At 44.2% G+C, this 24,398-nt stretch overlaps 2 protein-coding genes across 6 annotated transcripts in view; one reads left to right on the top strand and one right to left on the bottom strand.

Moving 5' to 3' along the window:
- Window positions 1–144: 144 nt before the first annotated feature.
- NAXD (NAD(P)HX dehydratase) lies at window positions 145–23,511 on the top strand (the record flags this gene model as incomplete). 5 transcript variants are annotated; one of them, XM_083735296.1, is made up of 11 exons in its annotated part: window positions 2,535–3,195; window positions 5,553–5,927; window positions 9,378–9,528; window positions 11,842–11,887; window positions 13,094–13,182; window positions 14,555–14,663; window positions 16,491–16,541; window positions 16,622–16,726; window positions 17,583–17,703; window positions 19,002–19,122; window positions 20,065–23,511. In XM_083735296.1, the coding sequence occupies 11 exons, from the start codon at window positions 2,535–2,537 to the stop codon at window positions 20,213–20,215; spliced, it is 1,980 nt and encodes a 659-aa protein (XP_083591422.1). In that variant the 3' UTR covers window positions 20,216–23,511. The 5 variants fall into 5 exon arrangements, with proteins under 5 accessions (XP_083591424.1, XP_083591423.1, XP_083591426.1 ...); XM_083735298.1 differs by lacking the exons at window positions 2,535–3,195; window positions 5,553–5,927 and adding an exon at window positions 145–289; XM_083735297.1 differs by lacking the exons at window positions 2,535–3,195; window positions 5,553–5,927 and adding an exon at window positions 258–450.
- Window positions 13,773–24,398, bottom strand: part of CARS2 (cysteinyl-tRNA synthetase 2, mitochondrial) — a 45,052-nt gene continuing 34,426 nt past the window's right edge. The window contains exon 16 of the transcript XR_014563390.1: window positions 13,773–14,185. The gene's annotated coding sequence lies outside the window, so the exon portion shown is untranslated. The remainder of the gene's footprint in view (window positions 14,186–24,398) is intronic.

Below are 24,398 nucleotides of genomic sequence, written 5' to 3' on the forward strand. Positions count from 1 at the left end.
CGTGAGTCAGTCTCCAGGTAAAAAAAAAAAAAAGCACGCTCTCTATAGCAGCACTAGCCCCGCCTACTAACCTTTTGCGCGTTTGCGTGTCTACTGTCAATCAGCGGGCTGAGCCCGCTCAGATTGGCTTCCCACGAGGGGGCGTTCTCGAGGGTTTAGGAGGCGGGGCGAAAGTGGCCTAAGCGTCCCACTCGCTGCGGGTCGGACCCGGAAGCAGCTCGGATGCATCTTGTGTGCCGCTTGCGCGCGTGCTTGGCAGCAGCTGGTTCGAGCCCCGCTTGGCGGCTAGGTAAGAGGCGGGAGAGCAGAGTCCAAGCCGCTCGGGCGAGGCAGGGCCCAGCGGTGAGCTCGTGCAAATCCTTTTCTCAGGGATGGTTTGGGGAAGGGACACCTGTGTGATCGCAGTACTGATCTCAGCAGCAGCGGTGCTCTGGCTGCAGTATGGAAAAGGTACCAAAAAATCGCCTTTCGTGGGTTGCGTGGCTCACCGCGCCAGATGTGCTTCTTTGCAGTTAGCCACAGGCCAGATATGGAGAGGGGCCATTTTTGCGGGGCGGGGGGGTGGGTTAAAACCATTTTTAAATGGAATCTGTTAAGTTGTTGTCTGCTTGTAGCTCGCCTCGCCTGCTTAAAAATACAGTAATTGCCACAGCTGAAGGTAGCGCAAGCAGATTCGAAGATAAACAGATGAGTTTGGATGCATGACATACTGGAATATATAAGCAAGATATGGTTTAGGGCTTGAGATTAAACGTATGGGTGTGCATATTTTAAAAACCTATTACAGTCATCTCTCTATAGTCACCGAGAATTTAAAGAAACCCATCAGGTTAGAATGTAATGCTCATGCCCGCAGACTGAAGCCCTGGACCACAGAATAAAAAATCGACCAGTCTAGATTTTGTGAAGAGTGACTCGCCACCGAACAGTTGACAGAAAGGGCTGATTATAAGAGGTGTGGACATCTCTTGACTTCTCTACACGATTTATTGGTAGGTAGCTTAATCCATCAGGAGGTGATGTGAAAGCAATCATTCCGGTTACACCTGTGATGACCCATTTCCCTGGTGCAAGTCATCACAAATTTCGAAGTAGTTCATAGTAGTTTGTATGGCGAAAAAATCCTCCAGGCGTGGGCTAGAATTGCTTATCTTCTTTGCTTTTTTGAAATATGGCGTTTTATCATTTTCAACATAATAAAGAGGGCCATAATTTCTGTATTCTCGTCGTACTTTCTTGGCGCTAACCCAGTGTTTAAAAAAAGGTTAGATAGCAACAGCAGCATTTCTTGCGACGTAACATCCAACGAAAACGCCCGTAACAAAAAAAAATACATGCGTGTCTTTGTTGTGGTTTCACCGTGGGGAGGGCAAAAGTACGAGTAGCACCTCTTGTGCCAGCTGATTCTCACGTTCGCTTTAGGAAAGGTGCTGGTGGGGAGCACGGCCGGATAAAACGGCCCGTCGCTTCGGATTCGTGGTAGTGTTCGTCGAAAACGACAGCGAGCTGTCAAGCAAAGCAAAGGGAAGGCGCTTTCTTTTCTTTTCCACTGCTTGGATTGGAGTCTATCCCTGTCTGCGCTTTGGGGGAAGGAGGAGAAGGGGGGGGGAAGGCCGTCTAGCAATGTTGGTGCTGGCGTGTGCGCGCTCCTTCCAACCCGTTTCCCCGTCTCTCTCCTTGGTCTTCCTGGCGCATTCCTGCCTGAAACCCCTTCGTCTTCACCATGCGTTTTTGTCTGAATGCTGCATTCCTCATTGTTTTTTGGGGGGGAGGAGAGAGGGGCGCAAGGTACGCGACGCCTTTTCCTCGGGAGGAGACCGTTGCCTATTGTTCTCCCCTTCCTGCCCCACCACCACTGAAGTTGTGCGACAAACCCCCTCGCTGCTTTGTGTGGGAACCTGGGCGACTGGCGCGCGCGTGCGTGTGGATGCGAGTGTGCGCGCACACGAAGGGGAGGGGGCAGCTGGAGCGCAATGCGCGCTGCTGACGCCGGGCCGGCTTGGGCCCGCCGGGGAGCGAGCGGAGGGGGGAAAGAGGCCGCGCCGGTGCTTCTCGCCAGCCGCCGCCGCCGTCGCTCCTTCTCCGAGCCCCGTGGCCTCAGGCCTCCGCGAGGCGATGGGCCTCCAAGCGCAGCCCCCTCCTCTGCCGCCACCGCCGCCCCCACCGAGCTCCCGCCGCCTGAGGCGAGGGAGCGACAGCCGCAGACGAGGCTGAGGAAGGCCAGGCCCGTCAGGCCGGCGGCGGAGGCCCCGTTCGTTGCGTGTGGAAAGTTTCGGTTGGCGGACTCTACGGAGAGAGCGCGGCCAGAGCGGGGCGCGTGAGGCGCCGCCGGCGAGGGAAGGGATGGGATCTCGGCCGCCGCAACCGCCGCCTCGCCGGGGCCGCTGAGAGGGGGAGCTGCGGGAGGAGGGGCTGCGGCGAGGCGGGCGGGCGGCTGACCCCCGCCAGCCGGCCTGCCTGCCTGCCTGCCTGCCATTGATCGCCCCTTCCCGTCCGAGCGCGGCCGCCCGGGTGGGCGGGCCGCCTCCGCCAGGATGATCACCAACACGCGCGGCTTCCTGTGGTCGGACCTGGAGACTCGGGCTCTGCTGGAGATCTGGGGGGAGGCGGACGTGCAGAGCGCCCTGGACGGCAACTTTCGCAACAGCCATGTGTACCGGGACGTGGCTTGCCGCCTGGCCGAGCTGGGCTTCGAGCGCACCCCGGAGCAGTGCCGCATCCGCATCAAGGGCCTCAAGCGCCAGTACTACCAGGCCCGGGAGGGGCTCAAGAAGAACGGGCACGCCAGGAAGATCTGCAAGTACTACGACGAGATGGACCGCATCCTCAGCGGGAGGGCCGGTGCGGCAATGGGCCTCGACGACAGGCCTCTGAGCCCCGCGCCCGGCGGGGAGCCCGGGTGCCGGCGGAGGCATCTGCAGCAGCAGCACCCCGGCGCCCTGGCCGCCTCCGCCATCCTGGCCGCCGCCGCCTCCGCCGCGCCCCCTTCCGCCAGGCCCGGCGGCGGGGCTTTGCTTCGCGAGGTGGACGCGGAGGAGGAAGACGAGGACGAGCTGGACGAGGAAGGCGGCGAGCTGCTGGAGTCCCCCCCGAGGGACAACTTCCACGAGGAGTCCGGGGAGTGCTCCTCCTACGCCGAGCACGCCATCAAAGTGGAGTGCCCGCCCTTCGCCATCCCGCTGCCGCCGGCAGAAGGTGAGTGGAGAGAAAGGAAAGAAAGTCGAAGGCGGCACAGCAGAAGTCTCTCTCTCTCTCTCTGTTCCCCTTATGGCACCTGCCACAAAGAAACAGCCCCGTTATTCTGAACCATGTTGCGCGCGGGGGCCGGGGGGCATCCATAGAACAATCGCACCCCCCTCACAGGCGCACAACACACACGCCCTGTTTTTTTGCTCTGCTCCTCCCCAGTCTGTGCCGATGTCTCTCCAAAATATGAAGTGTTGGGGGAAAGCTGGTGTTCTCATGATGACTTCACCCGGAGAGCAGCAGCGCTGTGTATTTCCTTTGCCCTTCTCTTGTCTAAAAGGAAAGGCGATGCCCCACTCCCCACTTTCAATCACACACCCAAACAACTCTGGAGATTTCTCCGCCTAAGCTTGGGTGAAAGTAGGCTTTGTTTCACCCAGGTCAAAGACCCAGTTTGGCAAAAAAAGAAGAAAAGAGCCCAGGCATTTGTGTACACAAACACACACACAGAGAGAGAAAGGCTGGGAGGCTTAACCCAGGGCAAAAATAACCAAAACCCTGGCTAGTCCCTAACTCCATCCCCATTGCTGTGGCCTGTTAACGTTGTCAAATGGTCCTTCCTTTGGTTATTGGCAGGTGACTTTTGTTTTAAAATGAATCCCTGTTGCTCTGTATTAGGAGTGTGCCATAAAATATAGCCAGGGAGCTTTCTTTGTCCTGGATATACCACCTACATAAAAGGCATATCCAATACCGACAAAAATACAGTGCCAGATCAAGACTTCGTTTTTTGTGTATGGCGACAGCTCAAAGTTCTGAAGACACTACACCACCCCACATTCCACTGTTCTGAGGGTGGGCACCTGCTGGGGCCAAAAACCCAGTAAAGGGTCTGCCATCTCAACAGCACTGTAATTATCACTTTTGCATCCTCTTTTTTTAGTTTAGAAGCACCAACGTGGGCCAAGCACAGCAGTCCTTAGCTGGCATTGTCCATCCCCTCTTCCCTTCTGTGATTGGGGGGAGAATCTATGGTCATTTACATACGGTCACCTCTGTATTTAAACACAAATGACCAGCTCATACACCTAAGGCAAGAATACTGCATGCAGTGTACATCAGGTGTACAGTGCCCCAAATTTGAAATTCTTTTGCAGGATGATGATGGTTTAAAAGCAGGAGGATTGTTAGGCTGGCGGGCCTGAAGGCCACCATGCATCTTTATTTGACAATATATTCTATAGTATTTCTTTTGTAAATACACAACTTTCCATCTGGGTTAAAAACAAAAGCCCTCCACCCTCATATTTATTGTTCACATATACAACTCAGACTAAATTTAAATTTCCACAAACAAATTGAAGCGATACTATGTACATCCTTCACATGTAGGTGTGTGTGTTATTTTTAGAAAACAATTCTAAGACAGAAAAACTGGAATCTGCCTTTGTCTTTTTTCAATGTTGAGTTTTATGTGAATTGGGCAGGGCTAATAAAGGTAAAGGTAAAGGTACCCCTGCCCGTACGGGCCAGTCTTGACAGACTCTGGGGTTGTGCGCCCATCTCACTCAAGAGGCCAGGGGCCAGCGCTGTCCGGAGACACTTCCGGGTCACGTGGCCAGCGTGACATCGCTGCTCTGGCGAGCCAGAGCCGCACACGGAAACGCCGTTTACCTTCCCGCTGGTAAGCGGTCCCTATTTATCTACTTGCACCCGGAGGTGCTTTCGAACTGCTAGGTTGGCAGGCGCTGGGACCGAGCAGCGGGAGCGCACCCCGCCGCAGGGATTCGAACCGCCGACCTTTCGATCGGCAAGTCCTAGGTGCTTGAGGCTTTAACCCACAGCGCCACCTGCGTCCCTGGCAGGGCTAATACACATGCATAAATCTGCATATATTCCACACAAAACTGGCTTCAAGTTGGTGTCCTTAGGCTAATAGAGTCACACTTGAAACAAGCTTTTTACACATAAATAACATCAAAGGGGAGAGGTTTACAGTTGTGACCTTTTGCAATGCAGATCTGAAAGCAGGGCATTAAGGCTGCAGTCCTGTGCACACTTAATCTGGAAGTAAATTCCAAAGAATATAATGGGTCTTACTTCCAAGTAAACATTCATAGGCTTCTACTGTAAAAAGTTGAATTGAGCAATTATCTGCAATGCACAAATACTTGTTTGAAAATTTGGTTGTTCAAGTTCCATATGTACAAACATAAATGTTATAGAAACATATAAATTATGTCAATATGAAAACTCTACCTGATTACTGGAAATATTTATGTAACTAAAGTGACGCTCTTCACTATTTAATTTTCTCTTAAGTTTGGTCAAAACATGAAAAACTAACTTATCTACTTTTGTTTTAGGTTTTAAACAAATTAATGCTCACACCAATGCACCACCCTTATTATCTCAGGCTAAAAGATCAAAAAAACGCCATGCAAACTTAACACTGGACAAAATGATGGAGAAGTTTCTGCAACAAAGCATGGATACCGAAGAGAAATTTTACAAATATGAAGAGCAGAGGCTTAAAATCGAAGACAAACGGCGTGAAGCTGAGCACGCCAGAGAGCTCCAGATGTTGCAGATGTTGGGACAGATGTTAGCAGGGATTTCTTCCACAGTATCACAAAGGTCCCAGTATATACCTAGCAATCCTTCACAGAGATCAAATCACCGATCATACGGAGATAATTTTAACTATAATTCTATGTCAACATCACTTTCACCACCCATAGGTACTACATTCTATTGTATAAATGATGTTGGGACCCGGTAGTTAAGATTTTTGTGCACATTTGTGGTGAAATTTTCTAAAGTCAGTGAAATGGTCCCCGAGGGGTTGGGGTGGCGGTTCATGGGTATATGTGAAAAATGAATCAAAACACTGGGCTTGGTTGATAAGTCTACAGAGATAATGGTGTTTATTTAATGTTATGCTCTTTTGCAGAGTTATCATGGAACAGATCGTGATCACTGATGTAGTTTACATAGCTCTTTTTTAAAAATGTAGAGCAATCAGTTGTGAATTTAGTGGATTAAAAAGGGAATTTTGTTCATCTTTGAAATAAAATTCTTATTGCTTGATCTTTAGTGTTTCATAGAAATTCTGGAATTAATAGTTTTTGCACTTGAAACAACATCGGTAATTGCCAGGGATGGTTTAAAAGCATAATATATAAGTACCTATAGTAGATACTTTTAGAAGGTGGCTGGTTTTAGAGCAGTTTTTATATTTTTCGTATCCAAGTCTACTTCCATCTTACCAGGGAATAGAATTAGTCTTGGATATTCTACTTCTGGGCTGGCAATCAGCGTGAAATCACATCCTGGTCAGCAAAATATTTTCATTAGTACTTGCACTTCATGATCCTGAGGCTGTCTTCTGGAGTAGAATTTCCTACCACACTTGAATAGTATTAGGGTAGCCTTAGTTTTAATTCGCAAGGCAAGTGAGTTCAAATGTCAATATAGCTGTTGCCTTAAAAATGCAGCATGGGCATGTTTGATTTTGAAAGAGGAAACTTCCCAAAAATGAGATTGCCTTTCAACTTCTTTTACCCAAGTCAGAAGGGTCACTCCAAAATGCTTTGCAAGCACATTATCAGAAGCTCAACTGGAGTGCATACCACAGATCAGGAACTAGATAGACCTTTGGTCTAAATATGTTTAATACTCCCATCCAACTTCTCATTGAAAACTGAGTAATAGTGCATTTTATCTTTTCTTGTCATCTTGGTATTCACAAGGAACACAGTTTGAAAACTGGCTGCAAGGAGTCTTCTAATGCTACCTACTTGCAGACTGTTTTGGTGTTCTTCAGGACTAGAGGTAACCAAGATGCAGGAGAACTGTGTATTTGTTAGGTACCAACTTGTGTTTAAATGTAGGTTCTATTCACAAAATCATGCTGTTGTATTCTGGGACCTCAATTGCTAGTGGCTTAAGACCCTTTTGATGCATGGAGACTTACTTCCAAGTAGGCATACATAGCATTGTGTTCTAAGTAGATAATTTGGAGGAGATCTTTGCCTCTACAATACTACTACTAAATAAAATTATACTGCAACGTTTAACCCCTTTTATGAGCATAACAGGGTGTTAATAGGTAACTGATCTATTTTAAGTGATAGTGTTTGCTCACCCTTAATCATATTCTGGGTAAACTGGAGTTTCCTTTCAGGCATTCAATACTTGACATTAATCTGCTTTCACTATCACTTTACATAATCTATTTTGTGAATTTTGGACATTTTATCCAATTGTCTAAGAAACACAAGGAAAATGGGAAGAAAAGTTACAAATCTTTAGAAAATTGTGTGTGTGTGTGTGTGTGTGTGTAGAGAGAGAGAGAAGGAGGGGAGGACACAGTACATAAGTTGTACTGTGAAGGCAGTAGCAGCAATGCAGCTGTTTCCATTTCTTTCTCTGTGCTCATACTCTTTCAATGGCTCTCACCCTTCTGTCTACAAGTATGGATTTTAAAAATTTCGTCATGATTTGTACTTTGGTCTGAATATCATAGGATACACTATTGTTTAAGTGAGCAAGCTTTTCATTCCTGGGATAGTGCAGAAATGTATAAATATATGTGGGAGTTTCTGCCATTGATAGAAGCCCCAAAGGAAAGGAGGAGGGGTTTTAGCATTCAGCATGGTTCTCTATTCACTGCAACTGTTTACCGTGACTACAGACTTCCTTGTTTGGATTTACGAGCAAAATAAAACAGTTACACCTAGAGTGATCCATGCTGGGGTCTCTAATGCAGTTGGAGATATGTTACAGATGTGTCAACATGTTGTGTAAATAACATCAGCGGAAGCGGAGTGCATTAATTAAAGAATTGTTTCCATTGTAAAGGATGAGATCAGAATATTGACCTGAAAGGACTTAATGTTTACTGGAAAAAAGTAAGTTTGATTGTGGAAGGGGTTGTATTGAGAATGAAGAGATTTCGCTGATTTTGCACCCACTGGGAGTTTTCTTGTTTGATGCTGACTTTTTCAGATATGTTTTTCGCCCTGTGGATACTTTGAGCTCTTTGTTAGATTCCTCTGACTGTGATAACTAAGCACAATTTGAATGGGCAGTTTAAAAAGTAGACATCGCTTCAGCAGAAACACTAATGAAGAGCAGCAGTCTGATTGGTAGTTACTAATTATGTGATACAATTGTCAATTGGAAGCGTAATTGTCAAAGTAGGGGTTTTTTTTAAGCTGCAGAAACATGGAAGGATATTTTGTTGCTTATTTTGAACAAATTTTGGGTCTTTTAACACCCATTCATGTCTAGAAAACCAGCATTTTATTTAACTCCTAACCGTTGACTCGGTATCTATTAACTACGTGCTTTTTATTACAAAAAAATGTGAGTGTTAACTAAGACCATTTAAATCTTTTTCTAATTTGCAGTTTGAGATATAAGTGGCTTAGGCCCGAGTTCATAATTCTTGTCAGCACAAGTTCTTCTTGCTCAGCGCTGTTCTTCCAGGTGTAGGAGTTAATTACATCCTTGTATGAAAGTTGGCCTGCAACTAATAAAACTGGATGACTGGGAAATCTTGGAGATCATCACATGAAAGTTATTAGGGTTGGAGCTTAGGCACCACCACCTTCCTCTTGCTTGTATTCCCACCCCTCATGTACACACACACACATTGTCCCTTGGACATTGCCAGTTGGCCATACAAGAGAAAGAAGCATCTCTATGATGGTTTGATATCATGGTTACTTTGAGTGTGCAGTGCAACGCAGACGCAAAAAACCAAGTTGGTGCTAATACTGTTCTTACAGTTTTCTGATCAGATATCTGCACCAGGCATGCTGGTTTGCCCCTGCCATGCGACATTACGCAAACAATGTAGCCAGTTGTATCAATTGAGCCTTTGTGTGCACAGCTCTACCTGTAAAGTAGACCTGGCACTGGACCTGGAACCCAGATTTCACAGAGGTGTAGATTGTGGTTTTGTTCATCGTGTGAAGGCTAGCGGGGAGGGCTCTTCGGTGTGTTCCTGCTCCCTTGTTGGGGAACATGGAAGTGTTAGTATTATTTGAATAGGGCTGGTTAATTGAAGATGCAAGCAAGAATATTTAATACTCTAATTTCTTGGAAATATTCGTGTTATCAGTGAATGCTATGAAAAGCTTGAATTTAAAGTAATTATTTAAATGTCTTTATTTCTTTTTCAGTTATAGAAAGATCATTCTCAGTGCACAAAACACATTCTGTAAAGGAAATGGAGAATATATTTCAACTGGTGCGGAATGTTATTCCTCCTCTAACTGCCAAAAAGCATAAAGGCCAAGATGGACGAATAGGAATTATTGGAGGATGCCAAGAGTAAGTTAAAAGAAAATGCATAACATCCTTGCAAACAAGTTTTCAAGTATTACTAGGTTGCAACACATTTTACTAGCCCTCCTTGAGCATGCCTTTTTAAAAAAGTTCCATTTGGCACCTTAAAAAGTAAAGGTAAAGGGACCCCTGACCATTAGGTCCAGTCACAGACGACTCTGGGGTTGTGGCACTCATTTCACTTTACTGGCCTAGGGAGCCGGCGTACAGCTTCCGGGTCATGTGGCCAGCATGACTAAGCCGCTTCTGGTGAACCAGAGCAGTGCACGGAAATGCCGTTTACCTTCCTGCCAGAGCGGTACCTATTTATCTACTTGCACTTTGACGTGCTTTTGAACTGCTAGGTTGGCAGGAGCAGGGACTGAGTAACGGGAGCTCACCCCGTTGTGGGGGATTTGAACCACCGACGTTCTGATCACCAAGCCCTAGGCCCTGTGGTTTAACCCACAGCTCCACCCACGTCCCTTATTTGGCACCTTACCAACTTGCAAAAAAGATATTTTAATCATTTTCTTACTTTTATTAGGCATGGTTTCCTGCCTGGTTGTCTAGAGGCAATTCTCACATTCCCACATTCTTACTTGCACATTTAAATCAAATGCCTGAAGATGTCTTAATAGTCCTTTTAATCCTTTTTTTTTTTTACTTTGAGGCCAAATGTGTGCATATGTCATGTGACCATAGCTCTTTGGGAAATAAGTAAGGCGTACCATTTGACCTTGAGAGCTTAGCTCTTAACTGCATCTTCAGCCATAATTCACATTCCTTTTGAGATCCCATCATTGTGCAAACGTTTGGCTTTCATGAGAAGTGTTATTTGTGCTGACTGTTAAAGAAATGAATTCATTTGTGTGTGCGCGCATGTATGGTACAATTCCGTGAGCATAGAAAAAGGGCAGAATGTGCAGTTAGGTATAGAATTCAACTTTCCGGGAATCTCAGCTTCCACTAAAGAGAGTTAAGTTGCTTTCCCTTAGGCTTGCAAATACACACTTGACGTATGTGAGCAGAATGAAAAGCCCAGAAGCCAGAAAGAATAACCAGATGACATTCCCAGTGCTAACCTAGCTGCTTCCCATTAGTCTAATCAGAATAAAATAGAGGAAATAGGAAAACAGAGAGTAGATTTTAAGAGGCTGTGATTCAATTTTCAGAATTTATAGAAGTAAAAAAACTAACATTTTTCAATACTGAATTTGGATGCAAAATAAACAAAACCCTGCATCGCCTTGATTTAAGGGTAGTGAAGCTGTAACCTCAGGCTCTTCATCATGGCCTCTGGGTCTTCATTCCCCCTCGAAAAATAAATTCCTAATATTCTGCTACAGTGTAATGCACTAGAATGTATGGTGGTAGTATTTTCCCATATGGTCAGTGCGAAAGATGCTTCCCAGTCCTAATTCAGCCCAGCATAGCACAAGGATTTGAAATCTGAAGACCTGTTTGTGTACTTTCATAGAATCACAGAATTGTAGAGTTTGAAGGAGCCCCAGTAGTCATCTAGTTTAACCCCCTGCAGTGCAGGACCCAGCATGAAGATGACAAATATTTCATAATGCTAAGAATAAACTATTACTTTAGCATTAGATTTTATATTTAATAATGCCTAATCAAAAAGAGCTTCTGCTTGGCCTAACCAATAAACAAACAAACAAACAAACAAACATCTGTCTTAATTTGAGCATCTGATATAATAATAATAAATTTTATTTATATCCCGCCCTCCCCAGCCGAAGCTGGGCTCAGAGCGGCTAACATCAAATGTATAACACATTAACATAAAATCAGACAATCAATTAAAATACATCCTCAAATCAGATCAGGATCAGAATAAAATCCAATCAGATGCCCAGAGTGGTTTCCTCCTGGTTACGTTCAGGTTCCACAGAAGCAGTTGTACAATCACGTTTGTCTCAACTGCAATGAGAGTCTGGTTATTTGTGAAAAGGCTGAGTTAAGAGTTGTTATCATAGAATCTGCTCATCACAGCTATGAAGTATGAGCCTTGGAAGCAAGCCAATGAAGAGACAAGATCTGTTACTTTGCAGTTACCACATTAACTGAACATAAATGCCCTTAGCTGTTAGTAGGCAAGAGTCTTCTCTGCTGGCGCTCGGGTTGTGATAGTGTCATAACTCATATTTAAGACTTCAAAATATATGCATAATTAGCAGGTGGGGGGATATGATAATTTTTAGTTAGTTGTCTTTATCCCAATTCAGCAACCAACCAAACTTGTTAGCAAAATAAAGACGCCTCCTAATAAATATCCTTTTCTTTTGCTTTCTTTTTTGTCAGGTATACAGGGGCACCGTATTTTGCTGCAATTTCAGCTCTCAAAGTGGTATGTGCTCTCTTAACTTTTCGTTAAAATGGGTAAGGAACATTGCATGGCTAGTTCAGGGTTGATGGGAGTTGTAGTCCAGCAACACCTGGAGGTCCACATGTTCCTCACCCCTATTTCAAAGGCACTGGTAATTATCCAACAGTTTAAAAAAAGGTAAAGGACCCCTGACAGTTAAGTCCAGTCGCAGGCAACTGGGGTTGCAGCGCTCATCTCGCTTTACAGGCTGAGGGAACAGAGTTTCTCCGGGTCATGTAGCCAGCATAACTAAGCCGCTTCTGGCGCAATGGAACACTGAAACCAGAGCAGCACACAGAAACAGTGTTTACCTTCCCGCCAGAGCGGTACCTATTTATCTACTTGCACTTTTTGGCATGCTTTCGAACTGCTAGGTTGGCAGGAGCTGGGATCGAGCAACAGGAGCTCACCCCATCGCGGGGATTTGAACCACTGACCTTCTGATCGGCAAGCCCAAGAGCCTCAGTGGTTTAGACCACATTGCTACCCGTATCCCATTATCCAACAGTTAAGGGTACTTAAATCCAGTGAAAACAGCCTCTTAGGTGTGTTGTTGAATCATAGCTTTCTGAGGGTTGTATCTCTGAACTTCAAGTGTACTTAAAATGCTTTGGAATCAGACTGGCTCGAGTATGTTGATAGTAACTGATTGTGCCCTTAGAAGGCTGCTTTAATAAATATTAATTGCCATCTTAATAAAGTGTAGAAAGCCATCATACACAGCGTAGAATTCTGTCTGTAATGTATTTTGCTACTGTGATCTCAACAATGGAATTCCAGTGGGGAGGAAGCTACCGATGCACATATCAACAAAATGTTTTACTCTTCAAGATTTTGCTAAAGCCAAGCTATCAATGTTTGAGAAAAGAGAGATGAATGCACTTTTCATCTAGATTGTTAATATTGGAAACGGGCTTTAATATGTAGAGAGCGTACTTATATTGGATCCTAAACAAATTTGTTCCATTAATGTCCATGAGACACGCTCAGGTATATGTATTTAGGACTGGGGTAACTAGTATGAGAAATGGACCTAAAAATCGCTTTGTTCTGTAAGTCACTAAGTAAGAAGGTCACGGGGCAGACTCAAGCTAGAAAGCATGGAACTGACTTGTTTGGGTTTTAATGGCTAGCCTTTGCATGATGTTGTATTAGTATCAATGGATAACTATATGTTAACTTTCATAGGGTGCAGACATATCCCATGTATTTTGTACCAAAGACGCAGCAACTGTAATAAAGTCTTATAGCCCAGAGCTGATAGTTCATCCTGTTCTGTAAGTATCCTTTCTGTTTTTTGTCTTTTGCTTTCCTCCTATATTCTTCTCACTTGACTTAATGGATCATGTATTAGTTGTATTAGGGTAGCAGCTCAGAGCTAGGTTCCCAGGATCAGGTGAAGGGTGCCAATCCTTTTGTGACCCTACCTGGGTCTTTGTATCCTATACTCAAGCATTTCATGCTGTGATGCTCACATCCTGTCCAGAGGACGCTGTCTCTGGATCTGTCTTAATGGCTGGAATTTCAATATATTTTTTAAAATGATATATAGGGCAATCCCGCATGTCTGCCACACTTGTCATGCTTTGACTCATAGTAGCCAGCTTCTGTTCTGCTGTAACTAAAACCAATCCAGATACCAATACTTCTCTAAACTTTGAGACAACATTTTAATGACGTTTTAATTGTATTCACATAACTTGCAAATAGTGCCACCTTCTGCCTTCCAAAAGTGGTGGTGCTGAAAGTCCCAACTGCAGCATTAACCTTTCTATCTACCCAAGCTGTGTCCAAACCATTAGTTTAGTCTCTTACTACAGTGTTGTTGTTTTTAAAGTGACACAGTAAAGCCTCAAGAAAGCACCAGTAGAGACACAGAAGGCACTCTTCCACAGCAGCCAGTTGAATGATGCCTTGTGCTAAAACAAGCCTATGTGCATAAATAGGTATTACACCCAACTGTAAATCTTAAAAGTTTGGTTGCTACAGCTGCTGCTTGAAAGATACAGTCAGGAATTTGAGATGGGGCGGGGGAATAAAATCAAGACATTGCCAGAAAATAAAATATGAAACAAGTCACATGGCATGCAGGGATTGGCACTTGAGGGGACAGGAAGTGTATGCTGCCCATGGGAATTCCTCCTCCTTCCAAAACCAAAAAGGAAACATGGCAGCCAGCCATGTGGGAATTTCATCTCCCTTTCCTGCTTTCGTTTGTCAGCTTTCCAGGCAGATGGAAGTTCCTCGGGTTCCCCACATACATTCACATAATGCCATCTCCTGTAGAAAAGGGAAAATGATAATTTTTGTGAACCACTGAGGGTTTTTGCCAAAATGATACATTATCTATATAAATGTATGGATTTGGCATGCTTTTATTCAGGAGAAAAATGGTTTAGCAGATAATAATAATAATAATAATAATAATAATAATAATAATAATAATAATAATAATATTTATACCCCGCCCATCTGGGCACTCTGGGCAGCTTCCAACCAAATACTTTGAGAAATTGGTTGTGGTTGTTTACAGAAGGCAGCTTAGGGAGCTGGCACCCAGTACACTTAAGCTGAACATTGCACTTCCTTGCAAATGCAAGAAATCAGATTTTTTTGGAAACATGCCAATCTGTGCTCTACTCTGTCTAGTGACAGCCCTGATGCTGTTCATGAAGTGGAAAAGTGGCTGCCACGCCTGCACTCGGTTGTTATCGGACCTGGATTGGGTAGAGATGATGTACTGCTTGAGAATGCCAAGGTAAATGGCACAATACCTTGCATAGTAATGATGCTTTAATGTACCCATTTTCATGAAACTAAATTTCTGTTTTGAATTCATTGCTGTTGGTAAAATTCTTGATATTGAAAATTGAGGGTGATTATAAAATGGCATTAGCAGCTAAAGTTGATGAAAGTTGCCTTTATGTGAAACTCTTACAGATAAGTTAATGATCCCCAAGATTTGCAATGTTCCTCTGTTTCTTTATGTGGGAGAGCTCCACCTCCCTTTGGAATAGACATAGAGGCACAGTTGAGCCATTGTAACAAAACAAAATATCAGTAAATGTGGTTTCAAGATGGATCATAATATCCAAGCCATCCTTTGCTTGCTGGTGTTTGATAGAGCTCAACAACAAGGGCATCGGTTTTATTGCTTACCTAGTCCTGACAGTGATAAAAGTGACCAACGGAAATAGTTCACAGTATTTCTCCCTCCCCCCTTACACTAAAAGGTGAATGAAGAAGCATTTATCTAGAGAACTGCCTTGCTTGTACTTTTGAGTAGGACCAGTCTGCGTTATAAAAAATTGAGAAATGGAAATGAAAATGTAGAAGTCCCATAATAATGACATCATATGATTAGCACCACTTTATAGCCGCCTTCTTCTGGGTAAACTATCAATATCTTCTGGCCATCTCACTTTAAAAAAAGGAACCATTACATGTTTGTAAACCTCCCCAAATTCCTTAATGTATATACCATACACAGATGAACCACATGGCCCACATGGCCTTCTGTTGTTCTTCTGATGCCCTGATCCCAAACTGCGGTTTCTGTGAAATCTGTTTCCAGATTAGGGTGCACAACATAAATCATGACATAACAGATTGTGCCTTAGTTATTGTGCCAGGTAGGAAAGTATGGTTGTGGGAGGTTAAGGCTGGAGGTGCTGTGTAGCACGAGAGACTGACCTCTCAGGTCAGTGGCCAGAAAACAAATATTTTATAAAGGCAGTGTTTCATTAATGCAGGGGTCCAGTCAGGCCCACCAAGCCACTTAGCATGTGCTGCCAGCAGCTGGCATATTGGGTGGTGCCTTTTCCTTTTGCAGAGTCACTTCTCTAGTACACCACCATTGCTAAGAGGTATTAGCACTCAGGAAACAGGAAGGGGTCTCCTTCCCGTGCCTCTTAACAGTAGTGGTGCACCAGAACGAGAGGCACCTTTCCCAGATAAGTGCTGTTCTTCCCATTGTTGTACGATGAGGAGAGGTTCCTTCCATCAGCCCAGCAATGCTATGGCGGATAAAGTCATTGTCTCCGTTCTTCGGTGATCTCTGAAGAACAGAGAGAATGCTATTCCTCCTACTCTTATTTGTTCTTTGGAATGATCTCTGAAAAACAGAGAGAGATCTCCCAAGCATTCCATTTCTCAGAGGAGAGGTTCCTTTCCTCCCAGCTCAGCACTATGATAAAGAGAAAAGCCCTCCCTGCTGCCTGAACGCTTATGCATGTGCAAACATGTCTTTGCATGTGCGAGCTTTGGCCGCATCCTCTGCTGGCCTGCAGCCCTCTGAGGTCTGGCCAACAGCAAACGTGGCCTATAGGTTGGAAAAGGTTGATCATCCATCCCTGCATTGGTGGTTTTAAAGATCCAGGAGTATGCGTTTTGTGTTTCAGCCACAATTAGAGTAACCCAGAAGAGAAACAATTTTGTAAGCATGGGGTTGTATTCAACTAAGTCCTATTTGGAGTAGACAGGTGTTTTTCGAGTTTTTACTATGAAACTGTAAGAGTTAATTGAACAACGGGAAGAGGTTTCATTTTCCGTTCTTAAAAGTCTGCTCTTTTTTTAAAAAACGCAGGGTATCATAGAAAAATCGAAGGTCAAAGGAATTCCTATCGTAATTGATGCTGTAAGTATTATGTTTTCATTAGCTTATTTGCATGATGTCGTTCTTGCCAGTAAATGTTTCTCTCTTGCTGCCCGCCGCAGGATGGTTTATGGCTAATTGCCCAGCAGCCATCTCTCATTCAGGGTTACCCTAGAGCGATTCTTACTCCGAATGCCATGGAGTTCAGCAGACTGTATGAAGCTATGGTGAGTTCATACTATGTTTTCAGTGATACTTAGGGAAAGCAAATTAAATCCAAGACCAAATTACATTTATAGCTCAATCCTATGAACAGCACTAGGTTCAGTGGGGCCTGCTCCCTAATTATGATGTTCAGGGTTGCAGCCTTAACAATTAATATCTATGTTTACGTAAAGCCTGCATGAGACAGCACCCGCCTGTAATAACCGATTAGTGCAGAGGTGGGGAACCCTTTTTCTGGCAAGGGACTTATTCCTTTGGGGGTAATCTGTGCGAGGTCACTTGCTGGGGGTCTCTGGGGCTGCTTGATAGTGTTGGACAGGTACTGACCAAAAGTAGACTCCTTCTATTACCTCTTTTCCATTCCCTTTCTCCCCACCCCCACCCCACCCCTGCATATGCTGCTGCTAATTCAGTTTATAACCGCCCTTTATTAAAAGATCTCAAGGCGGTGTACAGCATTAGAAACACATTGCAAAACACCAATGATAAAAACATAGTGAAAAAGCATACTGACAGACACAGCCTATAGTAGTAAAATAATCATAATAAATGACAATCCTCTCTCACACACTTTCACAGGCCATGGATTATTTAATAGCCAAAGGCCTGTGTAAAATGGAATGTTTTTGCCTGGCGTCTAAAGACATGTAATGATGGTGCCTTTCTGAAAGGAGCATTCCACAATCAGGGAGCCACCAGATGATTGGAAATGAGACCACAGGTTGCCCATTCCTGAATTGATGGATGGGTAGTTTTTCTGATAAAATGTGTGCATAAAATGATGGTAACGTACATTATTTTACATCACTGGAAGACGTATTTTGATTCTGTATGATTCCCCACCCCCCTCTGTCTTAGCTTAGGGACCCTGTAGATAGCAATGATCATCATGGATGTCTGCTAAGGCTCAGCCAAGCCTTGGGGAATTTGACAATTGTTCAGAAAGGGGAACGTGATCTTATTTCGGATGGAGAAAAAGGTAAGTGAAGAATAAACACAGCAAACAGAATGATAAATAGAGTTACTTGGTCCTATTATAGATAGATAATCCTGAAAAACAAAAACTAATGCTGACAAGCATATATTCAATATTGAACATTATAAGCAGGAGGATAATGTTTGATTAGATGGATAAAAATTGTTGATTAATGAATTTATAGTGAAAGTGTCAGTATTAAATATGAATATTATACTCAAATAATGGCAGCAAACATTATGATTTAAGATGTACACAGAAAATGTTAGCTACTGGGGCTGTGGGGCACATCAAATGTGTGATAAAATTACATGCTAATAAGAATGTTCATCTAACCACAAAGGAGATTCTTTTGTGTATTTATTTATTTTTCCTAAGTAATTAGTCCTGCAGAATTATACAGAAATTAGTGAGTAATTATAGAAGATAATTACATAACATGCAGCAGCAAACACACAGGGTGCTTTCATATGCAGCTGATGTAAGCTGTTGCCTACAAATCCATATGGCAGAACAAATCAGTGGTTCCCTCTGCATGTCCTTTTAAAAAGAGAGATTGTGTTGTTCCTCACTTAAGCTAACAAAGCATGAGGCTAGCCCCTCTGCACAAACTTCCTCATAGCCAATGGCGAAAAAGAGGCCAAGAACTGGCAAAATTCAGGAGTTGGGCTTTGACAACTAAATACAGTTGTACCTTGGAAGTCAAACAAAATCTGTTCCGGAAATCCGTTTGACTTCCAAAATGTTCGGAAACCAAAGTGTGGCTTCCGATTGGCTGCAGGAAGCTCCCGCAGCCAATCGGAAGCCATGCCAGATGTTCAGCTTCTGAAAATCGTTTGAAAACCACAACACTCACTTCTGGGTTTCGATCATTTGGCACAAGGTGTTTGAGATCCAAGGTACGGCTGTATACACTGTGCATTGTGCCTATAAGTTGCTTTGAGTCATTTCCATAAGTGACTAATAAATGCAAATAATAATAATCTAGAATCTTCATATGTGTGCAGAAATTATTTTCTAGCCCTTGCAGCTAATAGATGGCACTGCAATCATGTAACGGATAAACCTTGCCACTTCTTAAATCTGGGGTGAGCCCTAGGAACCCTGCCCACTTGGTACTGCTCATTACATCTCCCGCCTCTCCCCTTTAAAATACAATTGGAAAACTTTGGTGAATTAGGGAGCAATCCTATACAGAAGAAGCTGGCCTAAAGCGTTAAAATTTACACCTTATCCAAACCCTGTTGCTGCCACTGGCTAAGCCAGCCTAAGCCTGGTATTTCCCCCCCCCCCTTTTGTAGTGCTTGTATGCAGTCATGAAGGAAGCAGCAGAAGGTGTGGTGGACAAGGCGATCTCCTCTCAGGTTCTCTTGGAGTCCTAGCACACTGGGCCTTTCTCGCTGGACCAGAAAAAACAAACGGGTAAGGTGCTGGTCATACCTGAGCATTTTCAGCAGCCTAGTTCTTCACTGGAATTACACTGGGGGCGGGAGGGAAACTACTGGGGAGGAAGGGGTAGATAAACAATAAAACGTGCATTCGGGCCGCAAGTCTTTTCGTCTTGCGAAGCACGGTTTCCCATAGGAATGCATTGAAAATCAATCAATGCGTTCCTATGGAAACCGCCTTCAGACCAGGTCTGGGGACAGTCTGTCCCCCGACCTCTTCTGAAGGCCGGCGGGGGGCGAAAGTCTTTGCTCCCCCCCCCCCCGCCTGCCTTCCCGGGACAGCGGAGACTTCTCCACTGTCCCGGGGCGATCTTAAAATGCTGGCAGGCGGCAGCGAAGGCTTCGCTGCCATCCCCCAGCATTTTAAAAACCCCGGGACAGCGGAGGACTTCTCCGCTGTCCGGGGCGATTTAAAAGCCCCCGGGAAGGCAGGCAGGGGGGACAAAGACTTTTGCCCCCCGCCAGCCTTCAGAAGAGGTCCTGGAGAGCGCTTCCCTGCTATCCCGGACTGCTTTTAAAATGCTGGCGGTGGGGAGCAAAGCCTTTCGGCCCCCGCCGGCCTTCCTGGACCTCTTCTGAAGGCCGGAGGGGGGGGGGAAGGCTTTGCTCCCCACCGCTAGCATTTAAAAGAGGTCCCCGGAGATTTCCCTATGGGCTTTCGTCTTGCGAGGCAAGCCCATAGGGAAATTCGTTTTGCGAAGCGCCTCCAAAACGGAAAACCCTTTTGTCTAGCGGGTTTTTCGTCTTGCGAGGCGTTCGTCTTGCGGGGCACCACTGTATACTTAAATGCAAATCTCTCCCAAGAAACTGAAATATCTTTCCACGCCGAATACCTAGAGTGAGTTAAGATTTCTGAAGCTCCTTGAAAAATCCAGTCCCATTCCAGTTTTAATGAAGATTATTGTTTCCTTTGTAGTCAGAACCCCTTCCTAGTGGCTGCATTTGGAGCATGTTCACTTACGAGGCAGTGCAACAACCAAGCCTTTCAGAAGTGCGGACGGTCTATGACAGCCTCTGACATGGTTTTAGAAATCGGAGCAGCCTTTAATAAACTCTTTGAAACCTAAGACCAAAGCAGCAGAGGAAGGAGAAATACACAACACGGACAGCAACGGAAATTACAGTAGGATATCCATGCGTAATGCACCCTTTTTCAAGTGCTGTTAGCGGTCTTGGTATACTAGGTAGCTTTTATTTTTTAAAATAGAAAAAAAATGTAGATATTTTTTAAAGAGTTTGGAATACATTTTTTGGGCTGAATAAGCTGTAGTTGCAGATGTTATAATATAATAAAACTAAACTGAAAGTATTTCCTCTGTTCTATCTCACAGTTATTGAGCAATAACTAAGAGTGTGCTAGTAGCAAAAGATGCACTTAAGAGACAAATAAAAATAAGGGCATGGTCCAGCCAAAGTTAAGCTGTGCAGTTCTAAGGCCTGTTTAGTCCTAATGAATTCAGTGGGACTTCCTCCCTACTATAAGTGCATTTGAGATTGCAGCTCAAGTCTCCTTCGTTTCAGTGGAAGTAGACATTTCAGTCTCCCACTGAAATCAATAGGATTTGAAAACACTTAACTTTGGCTGGATTGTGTCAGAATATTCTTCCACCAGCTTAACTTACTTCCTTGGTTTGCACCAACTTCATCACTGTTTGGCCTGAGAACTACTGCAGGGTTTCAATTCTGCACAAGTCTCAAGGAGGGACTGCATGAAATTTGCCTCGAGTCCTAGGTACAGAGGCACTGTTTTTCGTTCCTTGCTTTTTTGATGAGGAGGGAGGGGTGGGTATCACTAGTCTTTAAAAAAAACAAACCAGCACAAAGAAGCTGTAGAACATGGCATGTGAAAAATAGAATTTATTTAGTTGAATGTATTGAAGTTTCATCTACTGAGCTGGGCTAGTTTAGATCATAAAATATTTGCAGAGAAACCAGATTAAACCTCTGATGGAACATTTTTTTGGGGGGGGGTCAAATAGGGGAAGGCTTTAGGGAAACTACTCATCAAGGAGCAGCTCCTGCCATAAGACCTGCACGGGAATGGTTTTCAGTAGAAAGCGCCCTTTGTGCTTTTGTTTTAACTTTTAAAAGCTGCAGTGGAACACTTAACGTGTGGACACAGAAGAATCACCAGCGTGTAGTAATTGAAGAATGAAAGGGGAAGGGCTGCCCTTTTAAAACTGCACAGCATTAATGAACTGGCAGTGCCCGGCAGACTACAGGGTAGAGGCTAGGTTGTTCACAGTAGCGAGTTATCCCTACCATAATGCTGAGCTTCTTTGTAATAGGGAGGGGGCACAAGTATTCCAGAGGATGTGTGTCCGCTGCTCTATGTGTATCCTGCTTAGTTATGCTGGTTTACTAGATGCAAACTCACGTTTTGGTAGGATCTATGCACGGAGCATTTCCACTCTAGAAATCCCACCCCATAATGGTTTTAAGAAGGAAAGATTATGGCAGAAAACCCTTTGTTTTTACTTGAATCGCTTGCCGCCTGATGGCATTGCATATTTACTCGGAAGTACACCCCATCGAATTCATTGGGACTTACTCCAAAGTAAGTATATGGAAATCTGCAGCCAGAGTTTATCTAGCTGTTTAACTAGCATTCCCATTTGTGTAGGGACAGACTGCTGTTAGGGTTTGCTACATTATATAGTAGTCAGTTGTTGCTTAGCATACACTGTCTACCTGCAACCAGGATATTGCTCTGTGTAAATGCAACGTGCTTATAACTAACATTTGGATGCACTGTGACTACTACCTCAGAAAAATACATTTGTTTCCTTTTTTGGTTTTTTTAAATATATATATATGTATATTTTCCATTATTTAGTTCTAGCAAAGTTCAGAGCACCAATTCAAACTTTTTAAAGACTTTGTTGGGTCCCTACCGCTTCAGAACACAAGTTGGGGATAGCTTCTCACGTTTTCAAAACCAGGAAAAGTGTGTATGCTTTCCCTTTGCTTCCGATTATGTAGACTGTGGCTAGTATGATGTACCTTTTCTTTCTATTGAAATCGGCTCTAAGAAAAGGTTTAAGCAAAATGTATTATCAAGGCACGATTCACTTGTACTGGGCTGAATCCTACACTATATAACCTAGCACTTGGAAGATCCCAATATGGCTCTAGCACCCTGTTCTCCTTGCCTTGCAATGCAAGGATGCAGGTTTCACAGTGCCTGTTTGCAATGCTGCTGGGTTAAAGACAAGGCAGACTGAGACAGACTATAAAGGAGGCAGACAGCATTTTGTTCCAAGATTTTGGGGCCCTGGGTGGTTGCCTTGTTTGCTCAGCCCTAAGGTCACCACTCCTGGCATTAGTCATTTCCGCTTCACTGTGCCTTGGCTCATCCCCCACCCTCTCAAAAGCAAAGTAGCAAACAAGGGTCAATGAATGATTAATTAAAAACTTGGTCCGATAGTAACTGGCAGACCCAGAGTAGTTTGCTTTCATTGGGTGAAGGCAAAATGCCTGTGCTTGAGAATGCAAATAATGGTTGAATTGCTTCTTCGCTGGAGTTACCTAGAAAAGCCTCCTTTGGCTTCATGCATCTGCAAGGCAAACCTGCTTTTATTCGGACTTAATCTTACCCTGAGTCTTGGGGAACAGTAAAATTTCTGAATTAAATACATTAATTCAAATAGGTTCGTTTGTGTTAAATTATCCATCCTGATTTTCTTGTGCTTGCAAGATGGGGACAGGAGAGGTGAAACTAGACTGTGCTACTGTACTACCTGCAAATGTCCCTGTCCTACAGGGCAGGTGTGGGGAACCTGTGGTGCTCTTGATGTTGCTGGACTGCAATTCCCATCATCCTTGGCCATGCTTGCTGCAAGCTGTAGGTCAGCACAGTGGGCCACACGTTTCACACCTCTGCTATAGGTAGTGGGCAGGAGTCAACATGACCAAAGCTCTGAACCCTTTTGGGATCTTCCACATGTGCACCCTGCACTCATGGGGCAAGTGACTCATATGCCCAATAGTTTAAATCACAGCGTTGTCTTGGTGCAGTGAGACGTTAACCATTGGTGTTGTCAACTGAACTAACCTATATCCATTTTTTCCAGAACACACTATCAAATAGCTACCATCATTTAGATTTGAGATACAAATGCTGAACAAAATAGGCAGCAGAATTTTCAAAGCTATTATTTGCAGGGAAGCTAAATAGGACCTAGGATTTTCAAACTGATCGGAACAGTCACTATCGAGTTGAATTGCTTGTTGTTTTTTTAAAATTGTATTACAGAAGTTGCAAATAATGTTGTCCACTAGTGTATAAAGATTTTACAATTGAAGCAATCTGAAGATGTAGCAGTTGATTTCTTGATGAAATAAAAACGACAGCTTAAACAACTGCTACGTGTATTTATTCAGCGGCTTTTTATAACGGAGCTGCAATGTGCCGACAAACTGTGGCTTCTCCATTTTGTTCAATTTGTATTCCTAACCTGGCAGATTTAAAGCAACGAGTGCCAATCTTTCCACTGACAAAGGGGACATGTGAGGGTCCTTGTTCAGTAATCTGGAATAATATTTTGTTGAACAGCTTATTATACTGCACATAGCACTGTCAGGTTGAAGGATGTAGATTTATTTCCATCACTCCAGGAGGACAAAAATGAAGGCAACCAGCTGCAGATCCTTCTAAGTTGTAAGAGGACATTTCTCCAGTCAATGCCTTAAGCGTTCATGAAAGGTAGGGGTGATAAGGGCAAGTTCCTGTCTCCCTTACTGCATTACACATTCTTAGCTGCAGGTCCTATTTTCAGTTCCAAGGTTTTTTTTCTCTCTGATGCTGTTGAAATGAAATATGAATACCAGTAGCTTGCACACCTAACATTTTTTGTGTGGCAGGAATCCGCTAATGCACACATCATGAATGTTATAACCTCCCAGCTCTGATAACGATCCCTTCCCTCCACAGATGAACATAAGGCAAACCTGCAACTACAGTGGTACCTCGGGTTATATACGCTTCAGGCTACAGACTCCGCTACCCCAGAAATAGTACCTCGGGTTAAGAACTTTGCTTCAGGATGAGAACAGAAATTGTGCTCCGGCGGCACAGCAGGAGGCCCCATTAGCTAAAGTGGTGTTTCAGGTTAAGAATGGACCTCCAGAACAAATTAAGTTCTTAACCCGAGGTACCACTGTATTGTTTACCAGGGTCTTCTCTAACCTGATGTCCTCCTGATGTTTTGGACTACAATTATTTTCACTGGCCACAGCCAAAGGTTGGGG

Source organism: Podarcis gaigeae, assembly GCF_964106915.1.
Source record: "Podarcis gaigeae genome assembly, chromosome: 4".
In the NCBI taxonomy this organism is placed as follows: Eukaryota; Metazoa; Chordata; class Lepidosauria; order Squamata; family Lacertidae; genus Podarcis; species Podarcis gaigeae.